Source organism: Enhydra lutris, unplaced genomic scaffold (assembly GCF_002288905.1).
Source record: "Enhydra lutris kenyoni isolate GAN:26980312 unplaced genomic scaffold, ASM228890v2 scaffoldscaffold31, whole genome shotgun sequence".
In the NCBI taxonomy this organism is placed as follows: domain Eukaryota; kingdom Metazoa; phylum Chordata; class Mammalia; order Carnivora; family Mustelidae; genus Enhydra; species Enhydra lutris.
This window is the reverse complement of record NW_019154115.1, coordinates 3,285,005-3,312,657: the sequence shown is the minus strand read 5'-3', so window position 1 is coordinate 3,312,657 and position 27,653 is coordinate 3,285,005. Positions and strand designations below refer to the sequence as shown.

General features: G+C 51.4%; 2 protein-coding genes across 12 annotated transcripts in view; one reads left to right on the top strand and one right to left on the bottom strand.

Moving 5' to 3' along the window:
• Positions 1 to 4,563: 4,563 nt before the first annotated feature.
• LOC111153276 (stomatin like 1) lies at positions 4,564 to 15,073 on the bottom strand. 5 transcript variants are annotated; one of them, XM_022512196.1, is made up of 7 exons: positions 14,895 to 15,072; positions 13,102 to 13,211; positions 12,058 to 12,207; positions 11,545 to 11,748; positions 7,436 to 7,631; positions 6,821 to 7,033; positions 4,564 to 6,315 (listed from the first exon to the last, which is right to left on the bottom strand). In XM_022512196.1, exons 1-7 carry the CDS (start codon positions 15,022 to 15,024, stop codon positions 6,122 to 6,124), a joined length of 1,197 nt encoding a protein of 398 aa, XP_022367904.1. In that variant the 5' UTR covers positions 15,025 to 15,072; the 3' UTR covers positions 4,564 to 6,121. The 5 variants fall into 5 exon arrangements, with proteins under 5 accessions (XP_022367904.1, XP_022367905.1, XP_022367908.1 ...); XM_022512197.1 differs by having other exon boundaries at positions 6,821 to 7,030; XM_022512200.1 differs by lacking the exon at positions 6,821 to 7,033 and having other exon boundaries at positions 14,895 to 15,073.
• A 1,988-nt stretch (positions 15,074 to 17,061) lies between these two features.
• LOC111153323 (promyelocytic leukemia) overlaps positions 17,062 to 27,653 on the top strand; it is a 41,116-nt gene continuing 30,524 nt past the window's right edge. For 3 of the 7 annotated variants that reach the window (XM_022512271.1, XM_022512274.1, XM_022512275.1), the window contains exons 1-2: positions 17,062 to 17,281; positions 19,267 to 19,733. In XM_022512271.1, the coding sequence (XP_022367979.1) occupies positions 17,153 to 17,281; positions 19,267 to 19,733 (596 nt within the window). In that variant the 5' untranslated portion in view covers positions 17,062 to 17,152. Of the gene's footprint in view, positions 17,282 to 17,382; positions 17,405 to 19,266; positions 19,734 to 27,653 lie in introns of all 7 variants that reach the window. The other 4 variants (XM_022512273.1, XM_022512277.1, XM_022512272.1 and 1 more) reach the window with 4 other exon arrangements.

Sequence of the window (27,653 nt, the reverse complement as noted above, 5' to 3'; positions counted from 1 at the left end):
GAACTTCCAAAAGTAACAGTACTTCATCCTAGGGACGTCTTAAAATGGCCTTTGATACAATTAGCCCCATTTTACGGATTTAACTCTGTGCTCTGCAGTTTCCTAGTCACGCTAGTCAACCTCCCCAGTTTCTCCTGGCCAAGTCCTCCTGCCTTCATATTTCCACCCCCCCTTTACCCACTATCACCAACAAGCTCACCCTGGGCCTGAGCACACACAGGGTGGGTGGGTGGGTGGGTGTGTGTGTGTGTGTGTGTCTGTGTGTCTGTGTGTGCACGCGTGCGCGCAGTCAAGCAAGGTACACATTGCCCCGGCTCTTGTCCCCTCTTGGCTTGCTCACCACTCAGGTTGTTCCATTGTCTTCTAAGGATCCCTGGATGGCTTCTGGAATGGGGGAAGCAGCAATCCCCCAAATCGCCACCAGGTGGTGCCACAAGCTCAAGCTTGAGGTTCTGTGGGTGGCCTTCAAGGAGCCAGAGCTAGGAGGCCCCCGGGGCCATTCCCCAGGCTTCTTCTCCGGGGTGATTCTGGCCCCTCCGGGGTGAGCCACATGACCTGTTTTCACCACTGTGGTTTGACTCCTGCTCCCTCTCTGTCCCAGTCTCCCAGCTGTGTTTGTCTCTTGGGGTTCCTGTCTCCCTCTCTCTGCCCCTCCCCCACCTTGTGTTTTCTCTCTCTCTCTCTCTCTCTCTCTCCTTTTCTCAAATAAATAAAATTTAAAAAACAAAAGAAACAAACAAAAAACCAGCTGCTGGTGACTATTACATGACAGACACTTTGCCAGGCTCTAGGAGAATCGGTGAAAGGTCAGTGAAGGCAAGTCAGAGTCCCAGTGTAGGGGCAGAAGCTCCCAGCAGAGAAGGGCTGTGGTAGGTGAGCCCTTTTATCCACTGCCTCCTCCTCCTCTCCTCCCTTCCCCCCTTCCCTCCCTTCCCCTCTCTTCGTTCCAAAAGCCACTCACCAGAAAGAGCCAGAAGTGTTCTCCTCTCAGTTCCCATCCCTTCCATACACAAATCTCCCAAAGGCCACCTCCTCATTATTCTCATTTCAAGGTTTTGGGGGCCCCACCAGGGGCTAAGCCAGGGCCTTGAGTGAGTGACCCAATGACTGAGATCTTCCCACCAACCACTTGCTACCCATGTGTTGGGGCCCTGGGTGCGTTGGACTATAGTATGGTTTTTCACCTTCACCCAGATATTTACTCCATCCTTATTTTCTTTATCTTTCTCTGGGGTAAGGGATCACTCCGTTTGTCCACAATTAAACCCTCCATCAGGCTCAGGTCCCATTACCTTCTCTCCACCCCCGCCCCCCACCCCTACCTCTTTCTCTCTTCCTACTGGATCTTAACTCTCATGTCCCTCAAGTGCCCACCTCCATGCCAGCCAAAGCAATTAGACAAGAGAAAGCATCTTAAAACCTTGATAGGAGGAGATGAAGTTTCACATTTGCAGACAACTGTGTACTGAAGGTGAAATTCTCTGAAGAGAAGTACAGTAAGTTAGTGAAGGGTGAAATTCCTACAGAGCTATAAATTGCATCATCATCGATATTATAATGGAAGGAAAGACCTTATTTATAGTAGTGTCAGAAAAGATAAGGTACTTCGGAATAAATAAGAAATGTTCAAAACCAATATGAAAAACATTATAAAACTTTTTAAAAATATTTTATTTATTTATTTGACAGAGATCACAAGTAGGCGGAAAGGCAGGAAGCAGGCTCCCTGCTGAGCAGAGAGCCCGATGTGGGGCTTGATCCTGGGTGCCTGGGATCATGACCCGAGTGAAGGCAGAGGCTTTAACCCACTGAGCCACCCAGGCGCCCCTATTATAAAACTTTTGAAGAACACAAAAGTCTTAAAAACAGGCCACGGTCATGGATCTGTAGACTGAATATCACGATTGTGATTTTTCGTGCATTTCTTCACACAATAATGGGATGCCAATAAAGATACTGACAAAAGACACATGCCCAGTCAGCATATAAAGAGGCTTGACACCATCAATCACACCCATTACAACGGCTGACATGAAAAAGACTGACTGGGTCTCAGTGGGTTAAGCCTCTGCCTTGGGCTTAGGTTATGATCTCAGGGTCCTGGGATCAAGCCTTGCATGGGGTTCTCTGCTCAAAGGGAGGCCTGCTTCTCCCTCTCCCACTCCCCCTGCTTGTGTTCCCTCTCTTGCTCTCTCTCTGTCAAATAAGTAAATAAAATCTTAAAAAAAAAAAAAAATACTGGGACGCCTGGGTGGCTCAGTTGGTTAGGCAGCTGCCTTCGGCTCGGGTCATGATCCCGGCGTCCTGGGATCGAGTCCCACATTGGGCTCCTTGCTTGGCGGGGAGCCTGCTTCTCCCTCTGCCTCTGCCTGCCATTCTGTCTGCCTGTGCTTGCTCTCTCTCCCTCTCTCTCTGACCAATAAATAAATAAATAAATAAATAAATAAATAAATAAAAAATACTAATCCACAGCAATGGAAGAGCCGATCGTTGGTGCCCTAGGGCTGGGGGAGGGGGCAGGGACTGGGGAAGGAACTGGAGTGAGTTGATAGAAATGTTCTGCATCTTGATTGTATTGGCTGATGGTTACATGGTGTTCACATTTGTCAAAACATATCAAGAACTGTATTTAGAACGGGTGCATCTCATTGTAGCATACTTTAAAAAAAAAAAAGTAAAAGCTGGAGGAAGACAGCAAAAACCCTGTGCTTTTGAAAATTCAAGTTAAAGAGTGACGAACAACTGGACAATTATAATAAAAACCCTCCACTGAGATGCAGTTTTTCACTTATGAGATTATCAAAAAATCCAAAAGTTTAATAACACCCCGTGCTGGCATGGCTGTGAGGAAACGCACACTGAATCACTAATCACGGGAGTGTAAATTGGAATAAGCCCTTAAAGAGGGCATTTGGACAATACTTGTTTAATTACAGATGCTTGAACCTAGCTATTTCCCTTCTGGAATTTTATCCTACATTAAAGGTCATTACTGCAGCGTTGTTTAAAATAGCAAAATCCCCCAAATAATCTAAATGTCCATCAATACAGACAGGTTAAATTATGATGCATCCAAACAATGGAACCCTATGTAACTACAAAACTCAGTGGGGAAAGTCTGTGTGTGCTATTATGGAAAGATCCTCAAGGTTGTAATGATAAGTGAATAAAGCAACATTATATTTGCAATGTATTTGTATTTTTAAAAAATCCAGAGGATAGGGGCGCCTGGGTGGCTCAGTGGGTTAAAGCCTCTGCTTTCGGCTCGGGTCATGATCCCAGGGTCCTGGGATCGAGCCCCGTGTCGGGCTCTCTGCTCAGCGGGGAGCCTGTTTCCTCCTCTCTCTCTCTGCCTGCCTCTCTGCCTACTTGTGATCTCTATCAAATAAATAAATAAAATCTTTAAAAAAAAAAATCCAGAGGATATATATTTGGATTTTCTTGTATATATATGCATGGAAAAAAAAAAAAGAAAACAACTTCTGGAAGAATAACCAACAACCTAACATCAGCAGATACCTGTTTGGAAGAAGGTGTGGGACATATGTGGATGGAGTCAGGAGTATGAGGGACGATTTTCACAGTATGCCTTTTTAATCTAAAAAAATTTGAATGATGTGACTGTACCAGCTATTCAAAATTTACTTATTTTTTTAAATTATATCAAAATAATACATTACACATGTCAATGTGAGCATTTTACTTATCGTTATCCACAAGGTTACCTTGTGGTAACCACACTAAGTAAGTCTAGTTCAGTGCAGGTACACATAAGGTAGAGCGTTACTGTTTCTAACCCCTGCTCCCCAAATCCACGCACAGCCGCCCCCCCCCACCCCCACCATACTTCAGGTTCCAGTTCCTGAAATCAGAGGCGCTCAGCTGCCTCTTCCGGGTGTGTCCTCGCAGGGGCTGTCCCCTCTGTGGCATGCTTTGTCCCATCTCTTTGCTTCTCTCCTCACCCTGCCCTGTGGCTGCAAGGGCATCACCTCCTCTGAGAAGCCTCCTCTGACTGACACCCTCTCTCTCCCTCCTCACACACTACCCCCCCACCAAGTGTCCCTTGCCTTCCCCAGCAGACTGCAAGGCCTGCTCAGTCCTCAAAGCCCAGGGGCCCTTGAACCTGTGGGCTCCCTTTCCTGAAGCACCAGCCCCACCAAGGAATGAGAGCCCCTCAACACAGGAAGGAGCGGCAGGCCTTACACCCCTCCTATGTAGACATCCGGGAGATTCAGTTTCCTGTAAATGTTAAGTTGATCCTCCCACACCCACAAAGACAATCTGAGTTTCAGTTTCTCCTAAGCTTTCATGAGCAAGACGTGGGGCTTTCCCATAAACTCCCGGTACACTGGGTGCCGCTGCCGTGGGGGGAGGAACTGATGAGCCGCTCATGCATGAAGCTCACAGTCCAGCAGGGAGGGCAGGCACCGATGCAAGGAATGCTGATACACATTGTGGGGAATGGATGTGACAGCCCCAACACGGAGGGGGGCCCCATGGAGGGCGGAGGACCACGCCCCACTAGGCCTGGAGGGTGGGGGGAGGGTGGCGGGGGGGGGCGGGAAGGACTGCAGGGAAGGCAGTCTCTAGCTGAGGGCAGAGCAGGGGCAGCTGGCTGGCCTCTGGCCCTCCATGGGGAGAGCCCGGGAGCTGAAACCTGAACCCCAAGTCCACCTAGTCCACGCTAAGAGGATTTCCCAAGGGAGGGAAAACGCAGGCACTCGCAGAAACAAAGGGGAAAACTAAACTGTGCCAGGGGAACTAGAGAGGCCCCGAGGGGAACAGCCTGGTGCCAGAGGACAAGCCCAGGACTGTTTCACAAAGGGGAGGTCCCGATTTCTCTGAGTTTCTTTTTTCACAAGCCTTTCCGGGAAGTGAGATTCATTTCTTAGGGCTGAAGACGTAAAAGGCCCCTTCCCTGGGGTCCCTGGGGTTTGGGCTGGAGCACAGCAGCAGAAAGCTGGGCCAGGCTCGCAGGGCTAAAGACCTGGCCTGACCTCTAGGCCCACTTCCTTTTGTTTCCTTCCCTTCTGCTGGTGGAGAAACAGGGACCCCGGGGGGTGGGGGTGGAGAGGCCAGGGAGCTGACAGCAGCCCTGACTCCTCTCCTGAATGTGATCAGACTCACCCCCCAACCCTGCCCCTCGGGAGGGTGTTTGCAGGACCAGCCCTGACACACCCATATCCTCTTTCCTAGCCAACATCTACCCCAAAGAGGAACAGAAGAGCCCATACCTCCCTCAGGGTCTCTGAAACCCTTGGCAGGAGGGGAACTGTGGGTGATTCACACGCATATATTAAGGGTGTGTCAGCCTCCCAGCCCTGGTCCTTGCCCAGGTGGCAGTAGGGGCATGGCCTCGGGGACTCCCCAACCCACCCCGTGCCCCCACCTCTCTTCAATACATTGTAAACAGCACATTTATTGGTGGTTTGCCAACCTCTGGTAAAAAGCACAGAACAGCAGGGCTCTCCTACATGCTGCCCTGGGCTCCAGCCCGTCAGGCATGCAAGACGGAGCTGGGGGACGAGTCAAGACATCTTCAGGAGCAGGGCCAGACGTGGAGAAGGCCCCACGCTTTTCCATCCCCACTGCCCACTGGCCTGGGCCTAGAGAACAACCGGGAAGGCAGGCCCAGCTCGATCCCCAAATCCCTGCCCTGAAGTGACTCTTCTTGGTGGCTGCCCTCCTTCTCCACCACTCAACCTCTCTGATCCCCACCCTGGAGCTGGGACCTGAGCCACATGCTTGGCTCCCTCACACCAGCCCGAATCCATGCAGCCAGGCTATGTCTGCGGGCCCCGCCCCTCCAGTCAGGTCGCCAGCAGAGCGGGCCAGCTTGGCTCTTGTTATCACACTGTGTACCCGGCTCGGGGCTGGGCATTCAGCCGGGGACCAGGATGGGCAAAGGCTTGTCCAGAGAAGCACTCTAGGTAAGGAGGACAAGGCGGCCTGACACAGTCTCTCCCAGCTCTGGTGTCGGCCCAGCCTCCATCCCTTGGCTCCTGGCTGAGGAGAGCCTCAACAATCCAAGGGGTGGCACCAGTGCCGCCTTCTCCTCTAAGATGCCTCCCTGGCTTGACGCCAGACTCTGAGCTGGGCTACGGATAGTCAGCCAAAGCCGCTACTTCAGGGCCCTGAGGACAGCCTCCAGCTTCATGGCCACGGCCAGGTCACCCTTCACCTTTAGCCGCCCACTCATGTAGGCCCCCAGGGGCCGCAGCTCCCTGCACAGAAGGGCCCGCAGGTCCGCCTCGGTCATCTCCACCACCACATCAGGGATGCCGTCAGGCACTCCATGTCCTACCCTCCCGTGCCCTGTGGAGGGAAAGAAAAATTGAGCACTGGTGGGGGGATGGCTATGCAGTAGGGGGAAGGTCTGGTTAGCATGGCCCACTGGGAGGAGTAGAAAGTAACAGTCAGGTGTTCAGGTTCTAATTCCCTGAGTTCAAGTCTTATTGGCTATAGGAGCACTCAGGGCCTCAGTTTCCAAATTGGTGAAACAGGGGGGACGATCATCCCCGAATAGAGGCTCGAGGTGAGTTATAGGGAGATCACGCATTGCACGTGCTCAGCACGCAGTCGGCCTGTACTGTGTGTGGGGCGCGGGCTGCAACCGTCAAAGTCGTCCTTCTCACAGAGACAGGCAGGGAGACAAACACCCAGATTGTGCTGTCTGAGCCCCCGACTGCTATGGGGTCCCTCTAAACTGTGGCGGGAACAGAAGGTTTTTAAATTTAAATTTAAAAAAGGACCATGGGGAGGGGGCAGCTACAAGCAACCTGGCTGGGAAGGCGAGCGAGGGCAGGGAAGGCAGTGGCACCTGTAGTGAGGTCGAGGAAGTAGATGTTCTGGGCACCACTGGGCAAGACGACATTGAACTGGTAGCAGGCGCCGACTTGGCTGACCAGGGCCTCCGACAGGAAGGGCTGCAGAGCAGTCAGCAGTCCCTCCGCCACGGGCTGCTTTGGGCCTAGCCCAGCACCAACGGGAGGGGCAGGCTGCTCGACTTCACTCACCATCTCCAAGCTGTCTGCTGGGGGTTGCCAACAGGGTTGGGGAAGGAAGCAGAGAGAAGAAAGTCAGTGTGCTCCCAAGGTCAGGCTCACTGTGACCTCTGCACTTCTCCTGGCAGCTCCCTCTCATAGGCCCTTCAAGCCCGAGTTTGACTTCCTCCTCGGCTAAGAAGCAGCCCCTTAGCTTTCACTCCTGGGTGCTGTCCCCTCCTCCCACGGAGGCTCCCGAAGGCCTCCACCCACTCAGACAGCTCTCTTCACCGCCTTAGCTCCCATTGGCTCAAGCACTAGGGACAGCCTGAGCAGCTGGGCAGGTGAGCACTGCACGAACATGCTCAGCTAAGGGAACAGGCCCTGAGACTGTGCAGGACACTGAGCTGAGCGCCCCAGAAGCACCTCCCCTTCTTTCTGGAGCTCCTCACCTGGCCCTGGGGCTGACAAGCCTCCCGCCACAGAGGACAGGCCTCCTCCCAGGAAGTGGAGGGCCAGCTGCTGGAGAGTGCTGTCCAAGTTGGGCCCCACTGGGCTGTCCTGGGGTGGCTGGAGCACGGCCTCCACTGCCAGTTCTACCCGGTCCACCTCCAGCCCCCAGGCCCTGGTCACATCGTTGATTTCCAGCTGGAAAAGAGTGTAGGTGGAGAAATGGAATTAAGCCAACAAGCCTTTCTGGGAGCACCTTCTTTAGGCTGGAGGCACCACGCCTCCTGTTCCGGGCCAGGCTCCCTCCTGAGGAACACAGGCAGAGGGCAAGTACATACAACCCAGGAGCTGGCAACTGGTGTGAGTAACTAGGACCAGGCCTGACCCCCTGGAGGCCCAGGGAATGGGCAGTGATGCCGGGTGGAGTGGGGTCACCCCAGCCAAGGAGTACAGCAGGAAGGAAGACTGTGATGTGACCTAAAAGAAATATGTGTTCCCATTTGATCATTCAACTGATTAAAATATACTTCTACGTATTTGTCTTTGTTCCTGACTCAGCTCCTACGACCCTTGGAATTGCCTGTGAGAAGAGTGATAAAGGGGTCTTCTACGAAGGTAAGAAAGGTGACTTTTGGACCCACTCAAGGGCGGGGGCTGGCTGCCAGGAGGACTAACTATGTGATTGGAGAGTTGGAACCTTCAGTCCCACCCTGAGCGATGACCAATGACTTGGTCCTCAGTACGCAAAGAAGCCTCCAGAGAATTCCCAGAAGGACTGGGTTCCAGAGCTTCCAGGCTGATGAACGCCAGAGAGTGGGGTGCCTGGGGAGGGCAGGAATGTTCCATACCCCTTCCCCAGACCTTGCCCTGTGTCTCTCTTTGTTTGGTTGTTGATTCATAGCTTTTATCACATTCTTTAATAAAGTGGTAAATGTGCTTCCCGGAATTCTGAGAGCCGCTCTAGCAAAAGGACCCAGGGAGGTGGCTGGAACCCCCAACTGGAGCCAGTCAGTGAGAAACGCAGGTAACAGCCTGGGGCTTGTGACTGGCATCTTAGTAAGGGATGGGGGCAGTCTTGTGGGACTGAGCCTTTAACCCACGGGATCTGATGCTATCTCTTGGTAGACAGTGTTCAAAGTGAGTTGAATTCTAGGGATACCCTACCGGTGTCTGAAAATTGCTTGGTGCTATGTGTGTGGAAACCCCCTTCCCCACACTGGAGTTGGGTCCGGGAACCCCACAAGAAGGACTCTTTCAGGCAATGGGAACAACATGTATAAAAGCCCGGACAGAAGAACCTGGAACGTCTGGGGAAGTGTGAGTAACCACCGTTCCATTTAGCTAGACTCTCAAGTGTGGCTTGGGAGACGAACAAGCGGAGGGCTCTGAGGTGGGCGGCCCTGCTCGCTTGGCTTTATTCTGATACACAAGGAGCCTCGAGAGGAGTTCGGCAGGGGGTGACCGCAGACCTGCTCGTTGGAAGCTCCTCTTGGCTGCTCCGTGGACACCGGATTGAAGGGGGCTGAGGGTGGGGACGTGGAGACCACGTGGGCCACTGTTTCAAAGTGCAGGCAGAAATGAGGCGGCTCTGGTGTTAGACGGAGAGGCGGCCATGAAGCCGAGACACGCAGAGGACAGAACGCAACTCTGTTGACTAGACGCAGCTACAGCGAGACACCGGGAAACAAGCAGGAAGCGCGGTGGCCGCCTGCCTGTGAGCGCCGGAGGGCGGAGGGCGGAGAGGGCCGGTCTCTGGTGTGGGCTCCTGCACGGGCGCGAGCGCGGCGCTCACCCGGAGCGAGCACACAGGCCCACACATGCTCAGCGATGGCTAGGGGAGGGAAGAGGACTATTTTTTTTTTTTTTTTAACATATTCAGCTTGAAGTGTCTATGCAACAGCAACTGTCCACCAGGCGGTTGGATAAACGGGGTCCAGGGCACAGGAGGGGAGCTGGAGCAGAGGATTGTACATAATCAGTATCCAGAAGCAGCACGACGCCCGGCTGGATGAGCCCTCCCGGGAGGTCCTAGGCAAGAAGAAGAGGCCGTTGGCAGAACCTTGGAAACCGAAGGGCAGGAGAGCAAGTAGTAAGCAGGAGTGAGCTGGATGGAGGAAAAGCAGAAGTGGAATAATGGAAGCCAAGGGAGCAGAGGATCCGAGAGAGAGAGAGAGAGAGAGAAAGGAGGGTGCACAGAGTCAGAGGCTCCCCCCACGTGAAGCAAGCGTGGGACCGAGAAGTGATGAGAGCTAGCAGGAAGGAGGTCACACTGCTGTCTTAGGAGTCTAGAAGAAGCCTAGACTGAGGATGGGGCGAGCAGGGGGGAGAGGTGGGGGAGGTAGGGGAGAGCTGTCAGGGGCTGGGGTGCGGAGAGAGTCTGTGCCCACGCCCACGCAGAAAGGAGCGGAGGGAGGACTAACAGAAGCAGAAGCTGAGCCCTGAGCCCAGAGCACTGCCCACGCAGGGAGGAGCCTCGGAGGAAGAAGCACCTCTTGGCTTGCGGTGAGTAGAGGGACAGCCCAGACCCGGAGGTTGAAGGGCTGATGCCGGAGGAGCAAAAGGGTTCCTGTCCTGGGGGTCTGCCCCCTAAGGAGGAAGAGGCCAGGTTGCAGCAGGGGAATGTAGTGTGTGGTGGCAGTGAATGGAAGCAAGCAACAGGCCTGGGGGAGGAGTGAGCAGCTCACCAGGGTCCAGCAAGGGAGACTGGAGAGTGTGAGTCCCTCCAGGGAGGAGGCAGAAAGGGGAGTGAGAAGGAGAAATGTATGCCTGACCCAGGGCTTCCGGGAGGCAAGCTAGTGCTCCTGAGACTTCGTTGTAACCACAGGCACTGACCCCACTCTACCAGGCGCCAGCCCAGTCTGGGAAACAGGCCCTAAATGACTAACATCCTGGTGCAGGACCGACTTCCCCCAAACTGCCTCTCTCGGCTTTGTTGCACAACACGCCTGGTGTTCTGGTTTCGTTCCCCACCCGCCCCTGACAGCAGTAAGGCCGAGATCAGCTTTCTCCTCTGAAAAGTATGCTAAAATGGAATGTGGTTTCATAAATAAAAGCTGTTATCAATTTGTTATCAACTGTAGAAGACGGAGCACTGGATTGAGGGTGGGGGGTGGGATAGCCAGTGATCTGGCTCTGGGCCGGCTCTGCCCTTGACTATGGTTCTTGGGGGGCAACCAATAACTTCTGAGCCCTTAGTTTCCTCCCGCCAAAATAAAACCACAAAATCAGCCCTCTGGTAGCAGAATGTGAAGCGGACACACGTGGGCAGCAAAAGGACTCATAGACCCTAAGACACTCTGCACGTGACAGCTGCCGTCCCCAGCACAGCAGCATCTCCTTGGGAGCTTCCCTCATGGGGCTGGTTCACTTCCAGAAGGGACTTGGATCTCCAGGACTGGCATTACTGCCCCCCCACTCCGGTCCTCAAACCCCAGGTCCCCAGGGGAAAACACAGCCAAGGGGACTAAGGGGAAACCTCACTCAGGGTCCACCAGGATACAGGAGAAAGCCCAAGGTGAGCCTGGGGAGCAGGGGATATGCCACCACATGTGACACATGCCACATTTCCACCCCATCCTGTCACAGAAGGGATGAGAGGGGAATTCTGGTGTAGATAATGACTCACACGTGGAGAGACAAGAAAAAGGTCCAAATGCCCTTGTGTCTCTTTGTTCTGTTCTGAACAAGGAACACAAAGCCCCCAAGCGCACATGCTGCCCTGTGGAGCCTGGAATTCCCCAGGTGACTGTGCTGGGAGGGCCCCACTCCTTTCACCCTCATTGCCCGCCTCCGAGGCCCAGTGTTGTCATGGCAACGCCTGCAGAGTGGTGAAGGGTAGAACCCCAGCAGTTAGGGAAGGCCCCAGAATCTGGATTAGGCCATACCCCTCTCAGGGCCCCGGTGCCTCTCCAAGACAAGCTTGCCCAAGACCACTATGCTCTGCACCCGTCTTCTGTTCCTCGGTCCCACCCAGACCACTGTCTCTTCCAAGGTTGGAATATATGGTAAACTGAGGCCCAGAGCAATTTGGTGCTTTGCTCAAAGTGCCCTGGCAGCTAAAGCCAGGCCCAGGAGCTCACCACTGACCTCTACCGTGTGAACAGCCGCCTACCAGGAGCTGGGCGCTGATCTGGAGCTTCTCTGTCTGGATCTCCCGCAGAGGCCTCTTGAGCAGGGCCTTGGTCATAGCGTTCTGGGCCGTCATGCGCGTGGCCATGTTCAGGTCCTTCACAGTCATCACAGACAGTACCGGATCCCAGATGCGGAACTGGACATCAGCCCCCACGGACAGCACAGCCCCATCCTTAGAGGCCAGCTGTTGGGGGAGGTCGTGAAAGAGGAGATACTCAAGGGGCTGGTGCTGCAGGGAGCTCTGGCCCACCAAGACCACCCAGCTTGACCTGCCCTCCTGGTACCTAGCTCCTCAAAGGGAAAATCACGTCCCCAAGTGCACGTCAGTAGGTACATTGAGCAAGGATGTCCTCCCAGCCTCCATCCTCAGCTTTTCTGGTTTCTTCTGCCACCCTGCCCCTGATGGCTACTCATACACCATGGAACTGGCTCCCACAGTCATGCTGCACAAGCCCCCACTCCCGCTGTCTGAGGGAGCCGAGAAGATCCTCACCTTGCAGGGAGGGACATTGAAAGCACGTGTCCTCAAATCCACCCGCTGGAAGGAGTCAATGAAGGGCAAGAGCAGAACCATGCCGGGCCCCTGAGGGGTGCGGATCCGGCCCAGTCGAAACACGATCACCCGCTCATAGGTGGGCACAATCTGTTCACGAGGGTGAGAGAGAGGGGTGAAAGTCCTGGGCCTAGGCTCACAACGGCGTCTGCCCAGGTACCCCCCTCCCCTCTCTCTCCTTTGCCTTGGTCGGTGTCAGATATCCTTAGATCTTTTTGGAAGAGAAAACCAAGACTCTGAGAGGTTAAATGATTTGCTCAAAAACCACAGAGCCCCCGAGTGAAACAGGCAAGATTTGAATGCAGTTCTGAATGACTCCAACCCCAAACAAAGGGCTTTGTCAACTTTAGAAGTAAATAGGTCCAAATTGAGAAATGAAGGCCCAGAGAGGCAAAGTGACTTGCCCAGGGTCACACGGTGTTTGTTTCACTGGCAGCTTTAGGACTAGGATTTAGCACCTTCTAAAGACTTCCTTCCAGACCACACCAAACCCGAAGGCTTTCTAGAAAAATTGACTGTTTCCTAGGGCCACAGAAAGGGCACGGCCTGCCTGGGCTTCCACCTTCACTGCAGCTCTCAGATATGATCTTTAAGTACAGCTCCAGCTTTCCCCTCTGCACCAGCCCTTGTTAAAAACCAGGCCTGAATTCCTATTACTCATTACCTACTGGGCCAAGTGGAGTAGTTTTCAGTTCAAATTTCAGCCTAACCCACAGAAAGGAAGATGTGGCAAAGATCTGTGTGCACCTTAAAGCCAGCGTCCAGACCCCAGAACTTGGGCGTTTGGGAAGGCTTGTTTGCCACTCACTGGCTCCCAGTATGACTTTGGGCAAGCCTGAGCCTATTTCCTCATCTGAAAGATACAAATGAAGAATCCCGGACCAGCCCATTTCACTGGGATGTGATAATGTAATATTCAGGGGAAGGGGACAGAGGATGGAGAGTGGGGCCCAATCCCCCGGAGTCTGACCCAGCCAGCCTTACCTTCAAGGCGAACCAGCCGGAAATGGGGAAAGTGATCAGCAGCAGCAAGAACCCCAGGAAACTGATGAGGCCGTGGCAGAGGTAGGAGGGCCAGCTCTGGGGCGCGTCTGGGGACAAGAGAGCAGAGGCAGTCAGGGAACACCAACCAGTGCTGGCAGGACAGCAGCAGGCTGAGTGAAGTTGGTCAAGTGCACCTTTTGCCCACCTCCCCCTTCAGCAGCTAGTCCCTCCTCGGAGCTCTCAGTTGCCTCCTTGCCTCATTTCTGTCTCTAGCCAGATGCTAGTGAAGAACGTTCCCTCCTCCCACACATCAAAACTAATCTGCCTCGAGTTCCACCTCCACAAGGCCTTGTCTCTGCTAGGCAACAGCCTTTAGATTTGAGAAGCCAATCCATGTGATGCTCTCCTCACCAGGGATCTGGATCAATTCTCTTGTCTGATAGATAGTGCCTCCCATACCTGGCACAGAGCCAGGAGCACCCAGGCATCTGTAAACACTGTGCTGGATTGAACTGAACGCTGGTGGTAGAACACATTCCTCTTCCACCATCAGCCCCAGAAGTGTGCTTTCATCCTCTTGGAGATAAGGCCTTAGGCTATCCTAATGCTTAGGATAAAGCATTAATGGCTCAACGGGAACCACAGGTGAGGGTGAAGATGTTCTTCTCTAGCTCACAACTCACGCCCCCTTTTAATGCCCTAAGGACTATCAAATACTTGAAGTGGCTTCGGGTAGGAGGTGGGAACTAGGGAGATGAGGCTCATCTGAGATCAGAAGTCCTGGCCCCTTGGAGAACCAAGAGCCCACGATGAATATGGAGCTGAGAGCCCGAGAATCTAGCATGGTTATCCTCTGGTATCTTTCTCCTCCCAAGGCCTGGGCAGGAAGCAGACAGGAGCTTTTGCTCAGTCCTTCCAGGAACGCTATGCCCTCTGGGCTCTCCAAACCCCAGGATGCTTTCCTGTCTAGCTCTGACCCCTGTGGCCCCTGAAGGAAAGGAAGCCTTGGAGAGGGTCAGCTGTCATTACAGGAGTGTCAGGAGAGACCAAATCCTCCAGGGTTTGCCTGTCAGACTGAATTATGTGGGATCTGGCCCTGGGGCCAAGGGAATCTCTCAAGGCTCTGGAGCAAGAGGTGACCAAAGCTGACACAACAGGCAGCCAAGGGCCTGCCCATATCCACCAGGAAATAGGCAGATGCTTAAACTCCAGGCATCTAGAAGTAGCCCCTGTAATCAAGATTTTGCCATTTCTCTGCGGCCAAGCACCCTTAGAGCTCTGGTGACCTCCCATGCCTAGACTCTGGGGTCTTTCTGGTCAAAATGGGAATTTGAGGGGTCTCCTGCGTGGCCCAGTCGGTGAATATGCCGACTGTAGGTTTCTGCTCAGGTCATGATCTCAGTTCCTGAGATCTGGTCCCCTCTGCTTGAGATTCTCTCCCTCTCCCTGTCCCTTCGCCCGCCCTCCCGCCCTCTCTCTTTCAAAGAAATAAATACATCTTCAAAATGAGAATTTGAAATCCCTTCCCAGGCTTAAAGGGCTGATAAAAGCCGAGAGGATAAATGAAGGGATGAGGCCTGTTAGAAGATGAGAGAGCTCCGGGCCAGCAGCCCAGTAGCCCTAGGGAGGGCGGGTGAGCGCTAGCATCCCAATGCCTGGTCCAGCCCCTTCTCCACGCCGTAGCCACTCTCGGTGCCTCCTCTTAGGGCGCGAGGGCGCCAGACCGGCTGACTCCTGAGGGTACCAGCCGGTCCCCGCCCCGGGTCCGCTGTGCTGGGCGGCCACTCACCGGCCCCCCGGCCCCACGCCGCCCCGCTCCGGGGACAAGCAGCCCTTCTGCGAGCCCAGGAAGCCGAAGCTCGACTGCTGGAAACGATCAAAGTCCCCCAGGGGCAGCGCCCGGTACCCGGACCTGCCGAGCATGGCTCTTGACAGGGGCACGCCCCGCACCCCCGCGCGGTGCCAGGCCAGAGAAGCCGGCAGCTATCCCGCCCGCCCCTGCTGGCCGCTGCTTCCGGTCTCACTGGCCACGGGCGCAGGAGGCGGTGGCTAGCCGGGGCGGCTCCCGCTGTCCCACAGCGCCCCCTGCGCCGGGAGGACCGAGCCCGCCAGAGTCGTGCTCCCGCCTGGCCTTGGAAAAGGAGCTGGAAGGCAAGGTGAGCTTTGCGAGTGGGATTTCAGAGCCGAATTTCCTCCAGAATCGAGGAAATGCTACCAGCCTTCTCAGCATTCCCGCTCCAAAGTCACATACTGGGGTGGGAGTGTGTGGGATGTCTTATCTAGAATCAGGGTTTCTCCTGGGCACAGCCCGCAAATTACTCCTCCTTGGGTCCCCACAGCCCTGCAAGCCTGGCACAGAATGGATCTCAACACTTATTTGTTGAATGAGCTCGTAGCCAGCCTCACTGTGGTCGAGGTGGGGCGGGAGGGCCCGAACTTTGGCACAAAAAGAGAAATTTCATGTGCAGAGCTCAGGGAGCACAGCAGAGTGAGGAAGGAGGGGACAGCACAGAGCATCCCAGAGCAGGCCCTCCAGAGTATCACAAAAGTCCAGAAACAGCACACCCCTTGATCCAGAGGTAACCTGACCTAGAGGTAACTTGCCTCTCCATGGCTTGAGAAAATCTAAATGCAAATGGTAACTTTACTCTGAGAAGTAATGATTTTCGACATGGAGTTTTAAATGTTGCTCTCTTTGAAAGTGATTAATAAGAAATCAATAAAGCTTTCCTTGTCTCAGCCACATGCCAGCCCTGCCTCCTCAGACCCAATAGAGACCCAACAGGGACCCTTCCAGGTCCCTTCTGCAGCTGCTGCTCACCATCTTCGGCTTTTCCTGGTTCAATGGCCCGATTCTAAAGCCCTGAGGCTGGAGGGTAGGGTAAGGCCCCTGAGGCCTCACAGGGTCCTGGGAAGTTGGCTTTCCCTCCCATTCCCTTTCCCCACACAGGCCAGAAGATCAGCTTTACAGGAGCAGGGTTCCATCACCATTCCTAGTCGGCTGCAAGCTGGAACTGAGCACAGAATTGTACCAGAAGTTAGCACAGTGGTTGGGATGGTTTGATTTTTGAAGCCAGAGCCTTTGGCCCAGTGAAGCTGCCTAGAGGTGTTTTCTCCCCTCACCAGCTGGGAGCTGGCATGCTCCTTTGGTCAAGAGCTAACCTGCTCTCTCCTCACTGTCTTCATATCTGCTCTCACCAGCTCTCCCCCTTCCCTCCCTGCTCCTCTGCCTCAGACTCACCAACCTCTCTAGCTGTCACCCAAGGCACCGTCCTATTCCCCTCAGCCCCACTCAGTGTCCTCCCAGCGTCTCTGACTCAGATCCCTCCTCTGCATCTCACAACCATTGTCCTAGACCAGGCCACGGTCCTAGGTTGTCAGAGTTACCGTCCCAACATGCATGTTGGGTCATGTTTCTGGGTTCTAAACTCACTGTCACCCACAGACCTGGTCCAATTTCTTAGCCCTGTCCCCCCTCATGGGTCCCCTCTTAAATCTGAAAATAACGAAAACTAGTTTTTAAGCAGACTCTCCTGTTTCAAACCTCCAGGCCTTTGCACGTGCTGTTCCAAGCTCTCCCCGCCCCACCCCAAGTTCCTTCAAGTCCCAGCTGAGGATCTCCTTTCCAGCCAGTCCCTCTATTGTGTGAAAACCTCTGGGTAACTGTTGCTCTTCCATTAGACCAGGAGTTCCTCCAAAGTAGAGCCACCTGCGGCTCATCTCCGTTACGGGGCCCAAAGCCTAGGGCGGCCGCCGCCTCCCTTCTGCTCTGCTCTGCCACGGTCCCTTTACCCCCAGGTCAGCTGAGCGTCTCATCTGCTCCCAATCCTCCCTCCGGCTCTGGGCGTGTACTCCAAGCCCACCGCCGGCCTCTCCGCCCCTAGAACCGCCCCTCGCTCTGTGTCACTTCCTCTCGGGAGGCGGGCCCTCCCCGGGCACCGCCCCTTTCGGACCCGCTAAGGAGACTACCGCGTCTGGCGCCGGCCTCTCGTTCCGCTTCCCTTCCCGCCCCTCAAGCTCAAAACCGAGAATCGAAACTGTGCTGTGATCCATGCAGCAGGAGCCTGCACCCGCCAGATCTCCGGGTCCCCAGCAAGACCCCGCACTGCCCCACACGCCCACAATGCCTCCCCCGGAGTCCGTCCCCGAAGGCCATCAGCCCAGCCCCAGCCCCGCGGAGGTACTACTGGGTTTGGGGAGATGGGGTTTAGGCTTTGTTGATTCGCTACGGTGCGGGTAGAGGTGGGAAGGGAGAGGGCAACTTGACCAAGTACCTTAAAGACTGACACAGAGAGAAAGCCAGGTATTGGGTCTTGACCCTCTTGGCTGGAGTAAGGGTACGTGAGAGTAGAAAGGGGGCAGCAGGATGAGTTAGGGGAGCCTCTCTCGGCTGGGATTCGCCAAGAACAGGGGGCAAGACGCTGAGGGTCCCTGACACTTGGGACTGGACTTGTCTGCCCACTCTGGCGACCCGCCCCCTAAGCCTCTGCCTCGGGAGAAGGTGCACGGATTAGGGAGAATGGCGGGAGGAGCCCTATTGCGCAGGCCTGGAGCCGGGGGCATGTCCCAGGTGTGGAAAACCAAAACCCAAGTTCCCAGGTCAGAAAGTGGAAAACTGGCCCAGATGAGAGACGTGCCCTGGCTAAGGCCTCAGAGCTCCTGTGGTGGTTTCACCGCTGGGGTATCTCCAGGATCCTTTTCTTGGAGCACGCTGCATGCTCAGTCCACCCCCGCAAGGCGCTTACAAGGTCCTCGCGGAAACTTGCCTCAGCCTTCTCTCCGACATACTCCCCAGCTGCCTTCCTCCCCGAGAGGAGCTACTTACATCCGTTGCTCTATGTTCTCCCAGGCCCTTTGGGCTCCCCTTCGTGAAAGCACCAGGTTGCAGTGATTTTTATAATTTGCATTATTAGAACTAGGAGTAGTATTACTTAATTATGAACACTCCTCATGGGCCAGGTACTGTATAGTAAGCACTTTTTATTTTTGCTATAAAATATCCATAACGTAAAACTTACCATGTTTTTAAAGATTTTATTTTTTGTAAGGAATCTCCTCTCCCCATGTGGGGCTCAAACTTACAACCCTGAGATCAAGCGTTGCCTGCTCCACGGACTGAGCCAGCCAGGCGCCCCGAGAACTTAACTGTTTTTAAGCGTACATCTCAGTGGCATTACATGTATCTCACAGTGTTGGGTAACCCACCACCATCTGTTTCCAGAAGTTTTTTCATCACCCTCAACAGAAACTGTACTCCTTAGGTGGTAGCTCATTATTACTCCCTTGTCCCAAGTCCTTGTAACCTCCAAACTACTTTCTGTTGCTGTGGATTTGCCTAGTCTAGATATTTCATATAAGTGGACTGTGCAATATTTGTCCTTTTGTGTTTGGCTTATTTTGCTTAGCATAATGTCTTCAAGGTTCTCATAGCATGTATGAGAAGGCCCTTCCTTTTCATTTTATTTATTCATCAGTAAAGATTTTATTTTTAAGTAACCTCTATACACCCAAGGTGGGGCTTGAACTCACAAGCTGGAGATCAGGAGTCACATGCTCCACCAACTGAGCCAGCCAGCACCCCCACCTTCCTTTTTTTAAAGCTGAATGATAGTCCATTGCACATGTAGACCCCTTGTGTTTATCCAGTCATCCCTTGATGGACACTTGGGTTGTTTCTACCTTTTGGCTCTTGTGCCTAACGGTGCTATGAACATGGGTTTGCAAGTATCTGTTTGGGTACTTGTTTTCAGCTATTTGGGGAAATGTATCTAGGAATGAAATTGCTGGATTATATGGTAGTCCTGTGTTTAACTCTCTGAGGAGCCACCAAACCACGGGACGTACTTTATGTGATGCTATATGAGATACACTTAAAGGATCTCCTTTCTACACGGAGTCCCAGGAAGGCAGGGATTTATCCATCCGTGGATCTCAGGGCCAGTACTGTGCCTTATGGGAAGTAGATGCTCAGTCCATTGGGGAGTGAGAGCAGGAAGAACTGACTAAGTGGGGGAGTGTGATCCTGGGAAGCCTGGGTTTTGTATCATCCAATGACTGCCGGGAATGGAATATGGAGTCCCACTCCCAGCCTCCAGCCTCAGGAGCCCGTCTGGTGGGTGGGGACTCCTGGATTTCAGGCTCACCCCAACCTCTCTGGTCCCCCAGCAAGCCCTGGAAGAGGAATTCCAATTCCTGCGCTGCCAGGCATGCCAGGTAGAAGCCAAGTGCCCCAAGCTGCTGCCTTGTCTGCACACGCTGTGCTCGGGGTGCCTGGAGGCGCCAAACTTGAAGTGCCCGATCTGCCAGCTGCCCGGGCCCTTAGGCGCTGACTCGCTGGTGCTGGATAATGTCTTCTTCGAGAGTCTACAGCGGCGCCTGTCGGTGTACAGGCAGATCGTGGATGTGCAGGCCGTTTGCAACCGCTGCAAAGAATCCGCGGACTTCTGGTGTTTCGAGTGTGAGAAGCTCCTCTGTGCCAAGTGCTTCGAGGCGCACGAGTGGTTCGTCAAGCACGAGGTCCGGCCCCTGGCGGAGCTCCGCGGCCAGTCGGTGCGGGAGTTCCTCGATGGCATGCGCAGGTCCAACAACATCTTCTGCTCCAACCCCATCCACTGCCCCCCTATGTTGACGAGGTGAGCCCGCTGGCCCAGGGTGGGGTGGCACTCCTAGAGCAGGGTAGATGGTGCGGGGAGCAGAGATCCAAAGGGTCATACGGCTGGAAATGTGAGATAAGGAGCTCCCAGGGTTTTGCAACTCAAGAGTGTGGTCTGCAGACCGACAGCATCTGGAGCCATGCCCACAGTTTATGTTATCCCATGCAAATGGCTAGTAATCGTTAACCGTTTCCCCTGTAATAAATAACGCCGCAGAATCATCTTTACTTACACTTACCCAGTCATTTCTACAGGGTAAATTTTGGAAATGCTATTGCAGTGCAGGGGTATGAAAATTTTACACTTTGATACATGTTACTAAACTGCCCTTTAGAAAGTCTTACAGTGGAATTTTCCATGTCACCGCCAGGGAGTGTGGGTATATGGTTAGACTCTCAATGAGATGCAGGTAGTTTAGTTTCTGTCTGAAAAGTCAAAACCATAACACCTGCCATCTTGGAATATCTATATGGAAAAAAACAAACAAACTATTGAATCCACTTAAAATTATTTTTTTTAAAGATTTTATTTAATTATTTGTCAGAGAGAGAGAGGGAGAGAGAGCAAGCACAGGCAGACAGAATGGCAGGCAGAGGCAGAGGGAGAAGCAGGCTCCCTGATGAGCAAGGAGCCCGATGTGGGACTCGATCCCAGGACGCTGGGATCATGACCTGAGCCGAAGGCAGCTGCTTAACCAACTGAGCCACCCAGGCGTCCCTCACTTAAAATTATTTTTATTGAACAGTACAGGATTTTTAATTCAGCATTTTTGAGACTACATTTATATGGTTTAAAAAATTACACAATTTATAAAGAGAGGGGCCAAAGTTTCCATGTCACTCTGTCCGCATCTGCTGAATTCCTCCCACTTCTCCTCTACCCACAGTTCACCATTGTTACCAGTTTTGAACGTTTCCAGAGTTTCTTTATGAATATATGCACAGGTAGGGGTATATTGTCTTATAAATCCTAATTTCCCCTTTTTAGCCAGAAAGGTAGCCTACCTACATGAACTCTTCCTGCTGTAAGGAGATTGCTCCTGTAAGATTCTTAGCAGCGCTCCTTAGGAGATCTGCATAGCTAACACATTCTTTGCCCACTGGGTACACACTCAGAACTGCATTCCTCCTAAAACTGATTGTGGCTTGCTTCTGGCTCTGCTTGGACTTGTACCACCTGCTCTCCCAGAATGCCTCTTGTGCAGATTCCTGGACAGACAGACATTAGAATTTAGATTTTTCTTGTTTGTTGTTAAGCTTTAGTGGCTTTTGCTATGTTTTTTGGCCATTGTTTTTTTCCTTCATTTGTAAATTGCCTATTTAGGTCCTTTGCCTGTTTTGTTTTTTTTCTTCAAGAAATTAGTCTCTAATTTCAGAGCCACTAACAGTCCAAAAGTTTTCCCCTGTTGATCTTGGTCATTTCATTTCCTATGAGGCATTGTGTTTAAATTTTTCATTTTATAGCCTCCAATTCCTTATGTCTTCCTGCATGGTGTCCTGCTTTGGTCGTGCTAGGAAAGATATTTTTCCCCCCAGGCCAATGTTAAAAATATTTTCTTATATTCTATTTTAACAGTCTCATGGTTTTATGTTTATAATTGAACCTTTAATTTGAATGGAATTTCTTTTTCTTGGTATAAAGTAGGAGTCCTTACTTTGCTTTTCTCTCCAAATGGAAAGCTGGTTCCTCTCAACTTTTATTGGATAATCCACTCTTGCCTTCATCTCAAATGCCCATTCCATCCTGTACTAAATGCCCAAGTAATCACTATGTTTGTAAATACCTGTTTTGTGCTGATGATCCGACTATTGCTATGCTAATCCTTACTGCCATAGGGAATTGCGTGGGCCAAATTCCCATTCTTCTTCAGGAGTGCTTTTGCTTTTCTTATGTTCTTAGAGTTGATGCAGTTTCAGAACTTACATATTCGGGGTTTCTGGGTGGCTCAGTGGGTTGAGCCTCTGCCTTTGGCTCAGGTCATGATCCCAGAGTCCTGGCATCGAGCCCCGCCTTGGGCTCTCTGTTCAGCAGGGAGCCTGCTTCCCCCTCTCTCTCTGCCTGCCTCTCTGCCTACTTGTGATCGCTCTCTCTCTCTCTCTCTCTGTCAAATAAATAAGTAAAATCTTAAAAAAAAAAAAAAGAACTTACATTTTCATTGGGATTTTGACTGAAGCTATGAAATCTGGGGAGAGTTGTCGTCATCTCTGGTTATATCTTTGGAGTTTTATAGTTTTATGGCCATACCTCTTGGACTTTTAAATTATAGTTAAATTTATAATATTTAACAACCCCGTGAATAAAATATTTTCCATTACCATTTCTTGCTGGTTATCATTAACATCCTCTAAGCCTCCTAATTTTTTATATCAGCCATCTGATTGAGCTCTTTTATTCTTGTAAGTTTCTCCAGTTGATTCTTTTGGATTTCCTAGGTAAACAAATCATGTCATTGGCAAATAATAAAAACTTTTTTCTCTCCAGGATTTATACATATTACCTCCTTGTAGCTTTGTTAGCTAGAACCCTCAGAATAACATTGAAGAGCGAGAGGAAGTGGTTAGAAAAGGCAACTTAAAAAGAAAGAAAAGACTACTTTATCTTATTCCTATCTTTCGTGAGAGTTTTTCCTGTATACTGTGTTCTTTATTGCTGGCTTCCTTTAGGTAACTTTACAAAATCACATTCAGAAAGTTGCCTCCCACTTCTAGCTTAACAGTTTTTTTGTGGCTACTATTTTGTTTTATTTTTAACTCAGGAATGGGTGTTCTTTGGGATTCTAAGAAAGTGTCCCTTGACCTTTCAGTGTGATGAATTATATAACAATATTTGTGTTGAGCCTTTTTTTTTTAATTCCCTGGAGGAAAAAGCCTATTTGGTCCTGATATACTATTATTTTAATTCATAGCTCAATTCCATTCAATACTGTTTTATTTAGGCTATTGTCTGTATTTATAAGTGTGATCAATTTTTATGAATACGTACGCTTTCTTTCAAGGTTTTTGACTTATTTTCTACTAATCTCTTTTAGTGAATTTGTAAGCTTTTTTGAATGTGGTACACACACACACAAATTGCTTAGCACAGTGCCTGGCACATACTAAGTTCTAAGTCAACATTAAGTTCCTATAATTTCTCTGCTCTGTTCTAGAACAACTGAAGAACACATGTAGTTTGGGTTTGTAGAAGTTTCTTAAAAAACTATCTGAAACTCGTGCCTTTTTTGAAGAGTAGATTTTCTCCCTGGTATTGGTCTGTTATGGGTCTTGGGTTAGATTTTCTGGAAAATTTTCCAGTTCATCTTGCATTCTTAAAAATTTCCTTTACAACTGTAATGATGTTCCCTTTTTTCTTTTCTTTTCTTTCCTTTCCTTTTCTTTCCTTTCCTTTTCTTTTCTTTTCCCCCCTTTCTTATTTCTTAGTGGCTTATGAGTGGTCCGATGTAGGGGGTGGAGTGGGTTTTTCTCTAGGTACAACGGGCAAGGCTGGTCCAGCCAAGAGGGCAGGATTCCGGTCCCCTGAGCAATGTGGATGGCTTCAAAAACCTGACCATAATGCCTAAAAATCATATACAGAGGGGCTTCTGAGTGGCTCACTTGTTGAACGTCTGACTGTTGGTTTTGGCTCATGTCGTGATCTTGGGGTTGTGGGCTCGGGCCTCACACAGGGCTCTGCGCTCAAGGTAGAGTCTGCCTGGCATTTTCTTTCTCCTTTTCCCTCTGCCTCTGCCCCACCTCCTCACCTGCACACCCCCTCTCGCTCACTCGCTAAGTAAAAAAAAGATATATATATTTTTTGAACATCATACACAGACAACTCACAATTCACATTGTTTCACAGTTAGCCAGTGGTTACTGGAAACCCTCAACTTCTGTTTTCTGCCTGAAACTTCAGTGCCATAAATAACCCACAGCTTTCTTCAGGTCACAGTGCAGTAATAAGCACTCCATCCCTTGATGCAGAGCTGATTTAGGACTCGGGCTGGGGAGCAGCTCCAGAGGTGACTTTATTTTATTTTTTTTTAAAGATTTTATTTATTTATTTGACAGAGAGAGATCACAAGTAGGCAGAGAGGCAGGCAGAGAGAGAAGGGAAGCAGGCTCCCTGCTGAGCAGCGAGCCCGATGCGGGACTCGATCCCAGGACCCTGGGATCATGACCTGAGCCAAAGGCAGCGGCTTAACCCACTGAGCCACCCAGGCGCCCCCAGAGGTGACTTTAGACTTAGAACTCAGCCTGGGAGTGTTTGCCCTGGGGCCACTAGCATTGATCAGTACATTTTTTCGGCCTACTTCCTCTATGTGGCAGGCCATCCGCTAGGCACTGGGGTATAACTGTGAACAGATAGAGGCCTGGCACTCTGTGAGGTCACAGTCTGGTAGAAGAACCAGATCTACAACTAACCATCAGGGCTGTCAAGTGCCAACAGAAAACCTTCTCACTCTGGGCTTGCATAATTTTCACACTGTCCTGTAACTCTGTCCCTGCTCGGCACAGGGCTGACCTTGGTGTCTATGCTCTGTCCGTTGTTGAGCGCAGAAGGGAGGAGGCGCACAGGCACAAAAGTGAGTCATCTTAGAAAAGGCATTGGCTGGGGAAGGCAGCTTCCTTCCAAGAGGCTGTCACATTTAGCCTGATACATAAAAAAGGACAAATGGCATCAGGGGCATGGTGGTGTGGGCCAGGCAGCAGGTACAAAGGCAGAGAGGCACGAGGGAGTCTGCTGCATTTCAGGAATTGTAAGTAAAGGGTATGCCTGAAGGCAGGGGCCAGAAGGGGCAGCTGGAGTCAGACATGGGGGGCTTGGAGTTAGGACTCTGTCCTGTCATTTCTGGGGCATAGAATATTCTCAGCTCGCTCCTTTTTCATGCAGTCCTTGTTTTACCAGTGAATGGCTTATAGAACATACTTTGAAGGGGACTCTTGGTCGGGGGTGGGGGGACTCTGTTGGAAGCCACTGATGGATGTTAAGGCAGATGGTGGGAGGATCAGATTCTCTCTCTGTACCACAGTTCTGTAAAGTGGGTAAATTTGGGAGACCTGGAGGGCCGTATTTGTTTGGCTACATGCTTTTTTATATATCACCCCATTCCACAAAGAATTTGAGGAGATTGACCAGCAGAGACTGAAGCAAATCTGCACCAGAGAAAAGGGAGCCTCACTAGGAGATGGAGGCCATGGTCCAGGTGGGTGTGAGGCCTGCAAGAATGGAGAGATGGAAGGCTGGGGAAAAGGTCCAAATCTCACACTCCCAGGACCTGCCTGACCTGGAGGTCAAGGTGACTGCCAGCCTTTCCATCATGTGTATTTGGGAGTCCCTTCAACCCAAGAATATGATGGGTCTAGGCCAGCAGTAGGAACTGAGACCCATATCTGGGTTTCAGATCCCAAAGCTTGGCTGTATGGGGTAGGGGAAGGAGTCCAAGGCCGTCAAAGCTTATAGCCAGAAAGCATTTGAATTAGTTGAGTGAAAAAAACCAAAAGACCTATTAATCCAGTTTGAAAGGTGTGATGAGATCATAAACTGGGGATAGAGTTCCCAAGACCGGAAGTTGGCATGATTCACAACAGGTCAGGGAGAAGCAGGCTGGACAGGCCAAGGGGAAGTTCAGGGCCGAGGCAGACAGCGTGCAGCGGCAGAGCTGATGGCAAGGAAGGGCTGCTAACTGAGAAGGGAATGGAAAAGACATCCTGATGGGCCCACTGAGGGTCAGGGCTCAGGGGAGGAAGGCCAGGTGCCGCAGGCGTCACCTCTAAGGAGCCCCCTTGACCTTATGAACCAAGCAAGTGCCTCCTGAAAGTCTGCACTGCAGGTGTCTGGCTGGCCTCCTAGTCCCGGCCTTGCCTGGGGCCTTCCTGGTACCCTCTGTGGAAGTTATCAGTAAATTGCATCTTCTTGGGGAATGATGATCTTACTGGGATTGAGAGCTGGCCCAGGAGCACCACGTGGACAGGAAGAAGGTTGCTGCCAGGAGTCAGGGCACGTCAAGTACTCCATTTCCAAGTTTTCCTGTGAACTCACCCAGGGGACTTGTTTCCATCGCCAAGAGCAACTGCTTTTCATTTCATGGAGGCAGGTGGGATGGGGGGGGTGGAGCTCTAAAGTAGATTTGGTTGAATGTGTGGCTACAGGGACATGTGAGCTGTACCTCGAGGAGTGTCTTCTGTATGAGTTACAGCTGAAACAAATCTGTAAATCGGTAACAAATTTTTATCTGGTGGCTTAAGCTAAAATGAATGAATGGCTTCTGTAAGAGGTGAATAAGGTTGTGGCTGCCTTCTGACCCGACTTGATTAGGTATTCAAATTGTGTTACCAGGACCTATTTTCTCTGTGTTTCTTGGGACGTGGCTTTCCTCCCAGTCAGCTCCATTCACAGAAGGCTTTCTCCCTACTGCTTGCCAGATGAACACAGCAGTTCCAGAGGCCCTTGTATGTGCCCTCATCCTTAAATCCACTGGGAAAGAGCAAAAATCTCTTCCCGAATTCTAAGCCTAGTCTGAGTGTGTTTCTGATTGGATCAGCTAGCTGTCTGCGCAGCTGGACAGGCTGGAAGCCAGCCTCAAGGGAAGCTCCCTAACCCCTTGGCACTTGGGCAGTCCCCTTCCAACAGAAAGCTTTCCCTTTTCCTCTGTGGGCAGAGAATGGGCTCTTCTGGTTGGAGTTAATACATAAATTGTTAATACAACCATACTTTCCTGTCTTTTGAGCTGGTTTCCCTGGGTTGTCGACTTCATTCTCATACCTTCTTGAAAGATTATTGAGGAACAGAGAACTGTTCCCATTGTATAAATGAGGTGAGAGGCCGGTGCACTAATGGGAGCCCAGCCAAATAGGAGATGTTGTCTGAGCTAAGGCCCAAACAGGTGCAGGGCTTCCTGACTGCAGACTGTGTGTGCCTTTCCTGGCACTGCTGGCCTCTGCATTCGGTCCGTCTGCAACTCATAACCAGGCTGAGGTACAAAAAGGGATTCTGCAAGTTGCTTATTTTTTTTTTTAAGATTTTACTTACTCATTTGACAGACAGCGATCACAAGTAGGCAGAGAGGCAGGCAGAGGGGGGCGGGGGGTGGGGAGCAGGCTCCCTGCTAAGCAGAGAGCCCGATGCAGGGCTCCATCCCAGGACCCTGAGATCATGACCTGAGCTGAAGGCAGAGGCTTAACCCACTGAGCCACCCAGGTGCCCCGGCAAGTTGCTTTTTAAACTCAGAGTGTTTTTTCCCTCGGAAGTGGATTATTAAAAGGAAGCATGCTGTTTAAGCAATCATAAATTTAAATTCCCTTGACTTTAACACAAGCAAAAGATATGGAAGTAAAACTGGACTTACTAAACTTCAAAGAACTACTTCTTCATCCTAAAATGTTTCCTAAAATATCTAACAGTAAGCAAAAACTATATATATGTTGCTAATACATTAAGAGGTTGGAGTCATTGTAGCTTCTTTTTTTTTTTTTTTAAAGATTTATTTATTTATTTGACAGACAGAAATTACAAGTAGGCAGAGAGTCAGACAGAGAGAGAGGGGGAAGCAGGCTCCCTGCCAAGCAGAGAGCCCGATGTGGGGCTCGATCCCAGGACCCTGGGATCATGACCTGAGCCAAAGGCAGAGACTTTAACCCACTGAGCCACCCAGGTGCCCCCATTGTAGCTTCTTTTTATAATAGAGTCTCTGCTGAGAAAGATCAGGATGGACCACTGCCATCTGCCTGTCTTGATGCTGTGTTAGGATGGCTCTCAGGCATGGCCCTGGCCGTTTTACTCTGGCATTCCTTCTTGCAAATTCTTTACTTTGATTAAGCTCTTAGTTGGATGGATGTTGTCGGTAAGCAGTCCAAATTCCTAGAAAATGTCTGTCAGTTGCTGTTCTGCTTGAGTGATACCTTCGCTGGGTATAATGTAATC